Source organism: Hipposideros armiger, unplaced genomic scaffold (assembly GCF_001890085.2).
Source record: "Hipposideros armiger isolate ML-2016 unplaced genomic scaffold, ASM189008v1 scaffold_335, whole genome shotgun sequence".
In the NCBI taxonomy this organism is placed as follows: domain Eukaryota; kingdom Metazoa; phylum Chordata; class Mammalia; order Chiroptera; family Hipposideridae; genus Hipposideros; species Hipposideros armiger.
Window position 1 is genome coordinate 1786029 of NW_017731685.1, and position 10257 is coordinate 1796285.

Here is a 10257-nt window from a genome sequence, read left to right on the forward strand (position 1 = left end):
ATCACTGAAGCCAGAAGAACCTTACTGTCTTCAGCTCTGTGTAGTTAAATGTAGTAGAGAGGCGAGAGGATTTTCTTAAGCATTCATTCATTCATCCAAGAAGTATGTATTGGGTTTCACTCTGCCAGTAGCTGCTCTAGGAGCTTGGGATACAGTAGTGAATATAACAAACGGTCTAGCCTCATGGAGCTTACATTACCAATGGGTATTCAGCGCTTTGAAGAATGAAACAGAATAAGGGAATAGAAAGTAACACAGAAGAAGAGCTATTTGGGTAATCTGTGATGGCCTCTGTCTGGAAAGGAGATACCTGGGAAGAATTCTGAATGAACTTGACAGATACCTGAAGGAAGAAGAGTATTCTAGTTCAAAGGAATAGCAAGTGTGAAGTCCTCTAGGCGAGAGTATGTGGCGCGCTGCAGAAGCAGCAAGGAAGCAGAGCGTGAGCTGAGCCGAGTGGGCAGGAAATGAGGTTGTAGAGAAAGCAGGGTTGGTTCATAGACCTCAGAGACCATGCAAGAACTTTGATTCTTCCTTTGATTAAGATGGGGCGTCACTGAAGCATTGGGCACCAGCGAGGCACGATCTGAATTTTTATAAAGATTGCATATAGGTTCTTTTTATAACGATCACTCTGACTACTGTGTGGAGAATAGACTAGGGTGGGGAGGGCAGTTAGCCAGTAACTCAAGAAAGTAATGGTGGTGCTTTGGTATAGGGTGGTGGCAGTAGAGAAGATGAGAAGTGGTTGGGTTCTGGATATATGTCAGAAGTTAACTGGATAGGGTTTTCTGATGGATAATATGTAAGGTGTAAGAGAAAGAAAGAGCTCAACCTTGACTCCACAAAGCTTTTGCATGGGGCGGCTGGTGGAATGGAATAGCCACTTGGAAGATGTGGGCAGAGCAGAATGGCAGGAAAAGCAAGAGTTAGTTTTGAGTTTGTTATGTTTGAGAGGTCTATTAGATCACCAAGTGGTGCTGTTAAAGTATAATTGGAAAAGTCAACGTTGCAGCAAAGGTTTGAAGATGTAGATAGAAATTTGTAATTAAAAAAAAAGGTCGGGGTGATTTAAAGCCATGGGAGTAGATAAGATTATCTGGTCATGACTGCAGATTGAAGAGCGAAGATGTTTTAGGACTGAACTCTGGGGCACTGCATAGTAGGAGTACCTAGAAAAAGTGTCCCAAAGGTAGAGTGATCAACCTTTTCAATTTGCCCAGGATTGAGGGGTTTCCTGGTACATGGAATTGCAGAGACTGGGACACACTAGGTTGCCCTCCTCCTGTAGAAAGTGTTTCAAGAAGGAGGGAGAAATTACACTTGGGTCCAATGCTGGAGGACTGAGCAATGACCATTGAATTTGGCAACACGGAGGTCTTGCATGACTTTGACAAGAGTCATCTCTCATGAACAGCCAAGTTGATTTGAGAACCACCCCCCCCCATGGGAGTAAACATTCATAAGGGTACGAGGCCAGTGCGCCTGGAGACATCATGCCCCTCTCCATCCCCCACACAGAGCGGCATGAAGCCACCGCAGTGCTGTAACAAAGGACCCAGGTACTTGGTGTTTACCTGTGTGATTTGGGTCATTTAACCTCTCTGTTTTTCAGTATTATTATTTGTGAACTATTGTCCAAGATTTGTTATTTTAATCTGCCATCAGTATTCTGTCTGCATTACTACACTTGTGCTAGGAGTTAAAACAGATATGGTTCTGGTGCTGTAGGAATTTTTAATTTCAGAACAAACTGAATCCTACCTCATGTCAGAACCAGCCTTTGATGTGCATTAGGGGACAAGAGAAAGCTCAAGCTCCCTTAATTAAGACATAAACATTTGGCTGTGGATCATTTAAGCTTTTAGGGTATTTATAATAATCTTTTTGTGTATTTCTATCCTTCTATTGACTAGGCCTCTGAAAAAAAAGTAGCTAGAAAGAAAGACTGCACAAGTCTTTACTAGAGAAGTGTTGAAAGTTGCTTCAGGGCAGTGACTGTGTCCCCTCAGCCGAGTGCAGGCCTGCTGTAGGACCCCAGTGAGCATGTGTGGAGTGAATGAAAGTAGGTGCATTAGTCTAGGTTCAGCCAGAACAGCGAAACCAGTAGGAGATGCATATGCACATGTATTAAGGAATTGGTTATGGGGACTTGGCGTACCCACTGATGGTGGCTGGCTGCCTAAGCAAGCCTCAAGTCCCCAACACCGTCAGAAAGGCAAGATCACAGGCAAGCTGGAAATCCAAGGGCATGAGCTGAACTTCGAGAGGGCCTCTACCCTCTTTGAAAAGGCTTCCAACTGATGAAGTTAATTTCTCCCTTTTGAATAACTTAAAGTCAACTGATTAGGGACTTTCATTACATTGGGGATATCCCTTCACAGCAGCACCTATATCAGTGTTTGGTGGTAACAACAGAAGGTGTGTGTATGCTACAAAACAGCTGCAGCCTCCCTTCTGTCCTCCAGCTCTGGCAAGAGAAAACCCTCGTAGCGTACCCCATTGGGAAACATACCAGGAAAGGAATTCGGGAGAATGTAGTTCTGTCTTGACGACACATCACGAAGTCATCACAATAGATAAAGTTTGATTTAGGATAATTTGTAGTCTTAATTTTTTTCTTTTTTTTAGAGGGTGTTTTGTTTTTATTTTGATTATTTGGGGCTTTCTCATATTATTTTAACAAATGATAGACACTTATAACTCAGGTATAAGGTGGCATTCTTGAAATTACTTTGGATCATACCATTTAAATTAGTCTTGGGTCTCCACTGACTAGGAGGCCATATATAGCTCAATAGCAGAGAAAACAACATAGTTACTTTTCATGTTTGGCTTTTAAGACCCCAAAGAGCCCAAGTCCTGCTTTAGGGGCTAATCTAGAACATCCCCCGCCCTCCCCAACATCAGCCTCTAATGAAATATAATGCCACAGTAATGCTCTTCAGTATTTATTTCTCCCTTTGCTTATCACTAAATAGGCATAGTGTATGTGTTTATGTGTATGTATTGATTGCCTCACACTAAAGCCCAACTCTTGAGATTAAGATTTCAGATAGTTTTTGGAGAACAGAAATCTCTTTTGGTTCCTGGTTATTATTTGAATTGGCAGGAGGAACAACATGTGTTTTGGCCTAGTTAACCGTAATTGGGCTCTCCACCCACTTGCCAAGGGCAGGACTAGTTTATATCACATTTGGCACGAATAGCTCCCTCCCTTGTTAGTTTCAGTGTGGAAAGGGTAGGGGAGACTAAGTATTAAATGCCAGCTTGTGTGTGTAGTGCCAGGACCACGCTCAATAAGTCTATCATTATGATTTGTATTTAGAGTCTATTCAGTCCTGAAATATATGCAGACCTCAAGAGTTTATGACTTTGTTATGATCAATTGTGTGTGTTGCACTTGGCACATTGCCACACAATTAGTGCTCAGTGATGATGCTCTGATTTTTTTAATCAGAGCTCCCTCTTCAAAGATAGCATTATATGTGAGAATGCGACAAACTTCATCGCATGGTTGACTGAAGATCCATGGAAAGGTGCATGCGAGTAGCTTCCTGTACTCTTCTGTGTCCCTCATGCCCACCTCAGTGACTTGCACTCAGTAGATGCTTGCATGTCACTTTGAATTGCAGGGACATGACAAGTATAATACGTGGACTGGACCTGAATTATTTTCTCTACAATTTCACACAAATGTCTTTTCTCATAGAAGCTTCTACTTAACTAGCTGTTAATGCTAGTCACGTTGCTTCAAACGGTGCTTCAATATCATTTTTAAGTATGCATGTCTAGTGCCTCTCTTGAGAACTGATATTCTCCATAGTAAATTTATGTTTATTATTATTTCAATTAAGTAATTAATTTACTGTTATTTGAGCAGCCAATCTCATGAGAAGCACACTATCCCTTGTGGATAGTAGTAAATGTATTTTTTTTTATTCACTTCCAAACACACTTATGATTGCCTTGTGTTTTAGTGATTTCTGGAAATACAGATTCCCTGAAAAGCCCACAAGAGAAAACAAAACTAGAGGGGTTAATAACATAAGCCTGCCTAGGTTTGAATTACTGCCCAGCTGTGTAACCATGGGCAAGTTATTAAATCGCTAGCCTTCAATGTCCTCATCTATAACATGGGATAATAAGAGTGCTACCTTAGAGAGTTCTAGTGAGGATTAAATGGGATAATGTATGTGATGACCTAGTTCAATTGCTTGGCACACAGTAAGTGCTCAATAATTACTAGCTCAGTGGGTATCAACTTTACAGTAATAAGGTTGGGTATGCAGAAAATGCAGTTTTCTTCATCTGAAATTGAAGTCATTTCAGTCCCTGACTCTGAACTCTCTGTGCTGGGTTATGGTAAGGAATGGGAAAGTCCACTTTCTCCTTTGGGGTTGGTCGTATGTATTGGGTTGTCAGAAAAGTCATGACGTATTTTTTCTGTTTTTCGTTGTAAAAATGCATCATGACTTTTCCGATAACCCAATGGATATGCAGCAGATCTATTGGCTCTGTGCCTAGAGGATGCCTGTTGTTCCCACTGCCAGAGTCCCATAGTGTCTTTCTGCACAGTCTGTCCCCACCTGGCTCCTGCATAGGCTGATCTCTGATGCCCTAAGGCCCTGCTGGTCCCTGTTGCTTCATTTCAAGAGGCAGCCTATAAGGACTGTGGTCCTCTCCTTAGCTGACCTCCAAGTTCCCCAATTAGAGGCGCAGGAAACTTCCTCATGCTTTATCACACCACCTGGGAGCCATGAGGAACTAGGGGCGTGCCTTTGCCCTCTCCTACTGAAGTGCGTCCTGTTGCCTTCTTTCCGGCCCTTTTGGATCCTGCTGACATTATGTAAGTCCACCACCTTCAAGAATCTCAGATAAAAAGGAGGGCAAATGTTTGCTCAACTCTTAGCTTTGTCCTCACTCCCCAAACATGTCACGCATGTCTTCACCACCACCAGAGGCAGCAGGGCTGAGGAGGAGACAGAACAAAGCACATTTACATTCTCCCTTCTTACTTCCTTTTGCCTCTTCAACAGCACTTTGTCCTTCCTCTCCACCTTGGAACGCATACATCTAATCTGGTGTACAGTTTCAGGGCGATGAAAAACCGGTTTTATGAGCACTTCCTTTGCATCTGTCCTTGTTTCATATTGAGGTAGTACAAATCAAGAAGCTGGAATGTTTATTCAGTTGGTCCACTGGTGGGGCAGAGGTAGGGAACTCCTTGGGCTGCACACTCCGAATAGTCAGCAATAAATGAACACCATAGAGCTGCTGCTATTATTATTATTACTATTATTATTATATAGATCCTCTGATTTAAGTGATTCGTTTACTTGTTTAAAGCAGTGGTTCCTAAGTCTTTGGACTTCACAGACAAAAAAAAAAAGGATTTGTTGAATTGCCAACTTTTTATTTTATCAACTAAAGAACATTATTTTTTTGAATTACCATCCAGTCCTATAATTTCTTTTATCCTCTCCACTGTGGAAAGACATAATTGAAGAGTGAAAAATGAATCCTTTTAAAATGAGTGCAGTAGCCATATGAAGCTTCAGCCGATTGCCCGTAGTTTGCTCATTTAGCTGCAGCCAGTGAAAATATCTTCCTGCCCAGCACCAGTCCGCCCAGCAGCGTCTGGAAATCACTGCCTTGGAGTGTTTCAGCCACCACGTGTGGTTCACTGTAGGCTGTGATTACAAACGAAGTGCTCTCAAGAACCAACATATAGGATAGCTCAGGCCAGAGGAAACACCATGCCTCCATACTCAAAGGAGTGTTGAGTTTGCCTGAATTTCTGGGAAATTGCCTCTGTTCGCTACTTCACTCTATTTGGGTAAACATGGCCTCAGAGAGCTTTTGTAGAAGAAATTATAAAAATTCAGCAAAGGTTTGTGATCTCATTTTGGATCTCCTCAGGATTCCTCATCAAGATGCAATTAAGTAGAGAAAAATGCTGCCTTGGGGTGTGATTTTAATTACTCATCATGTTCTGACTTGACTTTCCGTGCTGCGTTTCTTTTCCATATCACTGCTTCTGTGTTTGACAGCCCTTCTAAAGACAGCTCCACTTAACTGTACGTGGAAGGTGAAGCACTCACTGGGTAGAAAGGGGGGGCAAGGCAAACATCTCCTCTCGCCTCAGTGCTTTTCCCTGAAAACCGCGTGGGAACCCCCTTTTTCTTTTCCCCACCCCTCCAGCCTCATTTTTACGACCCAGTGGAGCCGGTGGACGTTGAAGGACTTCTGATGACACACCTGAACAGCTTGGATGTGGAACTGGCCCAGGAGCTGGGAGACTTCACTGAAGACGACTTGGATGTGGTGTTCACACCAAAGGAATGTCGGACTTTGCAGCCCTCGTTGCCAGAGGAAGGGTAAATTGTTTTCTTAAAATGTACAATGGATGGGATTGTGAATGGCGTGCCTGTTTTTGGTAAGGGGGGAAATGCCCTAATTCTGGACTTCTTTGGAAAATAAAATTGCTCAGGTCTATTAGGATGACTACTGTGGTACTATGACCTATATGTAGACAGTTTTTGAATTGGTTTGACCAGAGGCTTTGAAAAGCCATGTGGGAAACTAAGCCAGTTAAAGGGATGCAGTGGGACCAAATGGAATGCTCAAGAAGAGGTGACAAGTGCAGGCTGTTGAGTCAAGTCTGTCTCCAGATGTCATCTCAGTGACCTTGGGTGAATCATGTGACCTCACGAAGCCTCAGTTTCTCCGTTTGTAAACAAGTCAAGATTTTTCATCAAAATCATGTTAACATGCCTCCATTCAGAAGCATTTTAATTGGTTTTACAACTGGATCAAGTTATAAACCTAAGTGGAACCCACATTTGTCGAGCTCTACTAGATGCTGGGTATTGGGATAAAAGGATGAATAAGGCACAGTTCCTTCCTTTGAAGAAAGTTTTGTCGAGTGGAAAAGCAATGGAGACAGCTCGGTAGCATGACTATATGAATAGCTGTTTAAGGCTTCAGATTCTACAGTAGGTTAATCTATGTTTATAGGTGTGGACATTAGCTCTTGGCATCAAACAATGGAATTATATCTAACTGAAACGCTTGTTACTTCTACAGAGTAAAAAGCAACATCTCTCTGGAGGTTTAGGATGAGCTTCTGTTTGCATTCATTTTTCAAAACAAAGTTGAGATTCACATCCTCTTGGACATTGTCAACCTTTTTATCTTCCCAAAAAAATCCCAGAAAGGAGATCACGAAACATGGCTCCTGCCCTCATTACTCGGGGGTTTTCCAGTTCTATTTTGGGCTTCGTTTCATCACAAAGAGATTGGATGACAGTAATATGGCATGATTGACCCTTTACTCTGTTGTTTGGACCGTTCTCATGATGCTCAGCTCTAATGTTTTGAAAATACTCACTTCCCACAAAATAAAAACTTTGTCATCATTTGGAAATATTTTCCCAGTTGTCAGTCCATTTATTCAGGTCTGACTTTAAGATTGGTAACATCTATTATTTTACCTTTGGGAGAATCACTTAATTTTATGTCTTGGTGTAAAAATGTGGGTTCATTGTCTTCAAGTGAATTAGAATCTTGGAAAAACCTGTTTAAAATATTTGCAATAAATTTAGTGGTAGGAGGATTTTTATCTTTTGAAATTTGATGGAGGAGGTAAGTTTTTTCTTAGTATGAATTTTGAATATAATATTGCCTTGTCACTAGAATTTACAGCTAACACTGATGACTTGAAAACAACCTGTACTATTTCAATCCTTGTCCCAAAGTCTTCTGTGTAATTAAAGTCCAGGAAGTTACCTGGTCATCGTCGGAGTAAACAGCTGAGTCCTGTTGAGTCCCCTGTGCGTAGCCCAGAACTTTATGTTGAGCTGTGAGTGTGGTGGTTATAAGCCTGCATTCCGCAGGTGAACTGCCTGGGTTCCATTTCCTGCTCTGCTACTTGCTGGGTGACTTTAAGACAGATACTTATCTTTTCTTCTGCAAAATGAGAATAGTGAGAGCACCTGCCCTATGGGGCTGAGTGAGAATTAAGTGACTTAATACATTTAAAGGGATCACATCAGTGCTAGTGCTTAATAAATGGCACTTAAGTGTGAATTATTACATGTAGGTCTTATTATTATGTGCTAGACACTCTTCCAAGCACGTCACATGCTAACTTATTTAATCTTCATCACAGCTCTCGAGAGGCACTCTTCTGTTAATATCCCCACTTTAAGGTGAAGGAATTGAAACACTGAAAGGGTCAGTGCCTGGCCTAAGGTCACAGAGCTAATAAAGGGTGGGGCTGGGATTTGGGAAGTCAGGGCCCAGGGATCACATGCTAATCTTTATAATATTTCATCTAATACTAACAGCAAGCTCACATGGTCAGTACTGTTCTTATCCCCTTTATACAAACAAGAAAATGAAAACTTGTAGAATTTAGACCTATTTACCTATAATACCAAAACATTGGGGAAAAACAGCAACAAGCTTTGTTACTGTGGGAAATTAGTCTTTCCTGATTTCAAGACTCTGAAACACTTGAAGAGTATCTCTCATGACATGCTCCTACACAGGTAGGACAATTAATAATCTCCAAACAAAGCCAGTGGCTGTCAACTCCTCAAAGTGTAAGCCAGCTAGCTGTTCTTCATGGCTTTCAAAAAGGAAAACATGCATGTCCTAACAGGGTTACACATGGGCATAAAATATGCCCAAATTACCCCTGTGAAAAATTGGTACTTAGTTTTCTTGTTTTGTATGTGATTACAGCTAGTACTACCTGTCTGTGTCAGAATGCCTTTAGGGATAGGTATGGTTTCACATGATTCTCTATAATAAAGAAAAGCCACAAAGCGTAAAATGCCAACGTATTTGTCTCGTCAAAGTAAAAATGTTATTGCCTCGGGAATACTTCAGACACTTGAAGTGAATGGGTAAGAATGCTCCTCGCATTCTCATTTGACCTGGATTTGAAATCACACTTGCTCTCTCCTTGGCTATGATAAGGGATGGTTTTGTTGTTTTTGCTCAGTCATAACATGTTTTTATTTCATTTCCCATCTCATTAGGGTTGAACTGGACCCTCACGTCAGGGACTGTGTGCAGACCTATATTCGGGAATGGTTAATTGTGAACCAGAAGTAAGTTCCTTTTTTTTTTTTAAAAATCTCTGTGTGTGTGTGTGTGTGTGTGTGTGTGTGTATATATATATATATATTTTTTTGTGTATTTTAGCTTGTTAATTAATAATTTTTTTTAAAGAGCAGTTTTAGCTTTACAGAAAAATTGAGTGGAAAGTACTGAGAGTTCCCATATTTCCCTCAGCCCCCACCCCACAATACTTTCCCCCATTATCAACATCTTGGGATTTTAAAAACTGTTTATTTTTTGTCACATGTCCCAGAATGAAGGTGCATATTGATTTGGGGGTTATAAGTACATTTTAGTGGGTAGGTGAATTTGCAAATACCAAATTTGTGAATATTGAGGATTGACTGTACTTGTATTATTCCCCTGCTCAAACACCTTCTAAGGCTCCCTACTGCCTATTATATTAAATATAAACTCCACCGCTTTCCTTTCAAGGGCTTTAATAATCTGTCCCCACTCTATTAAAATTTACTTCCCTTAACTGCTGGAGTCATTTCCTTTCTCTGGGCCTCCTCTCCTTCCTCACTATTGGAACTGTACCCCTTTATTCTTGCTGTTTCCTCTCTGGGCATGCCCTGCCTTCTCTCACCTATCACCAAATCCCACCTATGGATTAAAGGTCAGATCAAGTTTCTTTTTTCTTTGCACAGATTTCTCTAATTTATCCTGTTCTTAGATGGATCTTAAGTGTGGTACATGTCTTACAATTAATGAGCCAATATTGATACATTAATTTTTAACTAAAGTCCCTAGTTTACATTAGGGCTCATTTTCTGTGTCGCATATTCTACAGTGTTGACAAATACACAATGACATGTATCTGCCATTATAGCGTCATACAGAATAGTTTCACTGGCCTAAAAAGTCCCTGTACTCCACATATAGTCAGTCATCCCTCCCTAGCAACCACTTATCTTTTTATTGTCCCTATAAAAACTATAGGCATAATAAAAAGATAAGTGGTTGCTTTTTGCCTTGTTCCTCCATGTCCTTTTGTGGCTTGATAGCTCTTTTCTTTTTTCATTGACGAATATTGCACTACATGGATTTACCACAGTTTGTTTATCCATTCACCTGATGAATATTTATACTTTTTTACATAAATACGAAAAGATCAGACAATTA

The 10257-nt window shown here is 40.9% G+C and overlaps 1 protein-coding gene across 1 annotated transcript in view; it reads left to right on the plus strand.

Annotated features, from left to right (window-relative positions):
* DOCK8 (dedicator of cytokinesis 8) overlaps positions 1–10257 on the plus strand; it is a 216545-nt gene that overhangs the window by 57278 nt on the left and 149010 nt on the right. The window contains exons 3-5 of the mRNA XM_019661089.1: positions 6205–6380; positions 9051–9122; positions 9809–9824. Of these exons, the coding sequence (XP_019516634.1) occupies positions 6205–6380; positions 9051–9122; positions 9809–9824 (264 nt within the window). The remainder of the gene's footprint in view (positions 1–6204; positions 6381–9050; positions 9123–9808; positions 9825–10257) is intronic.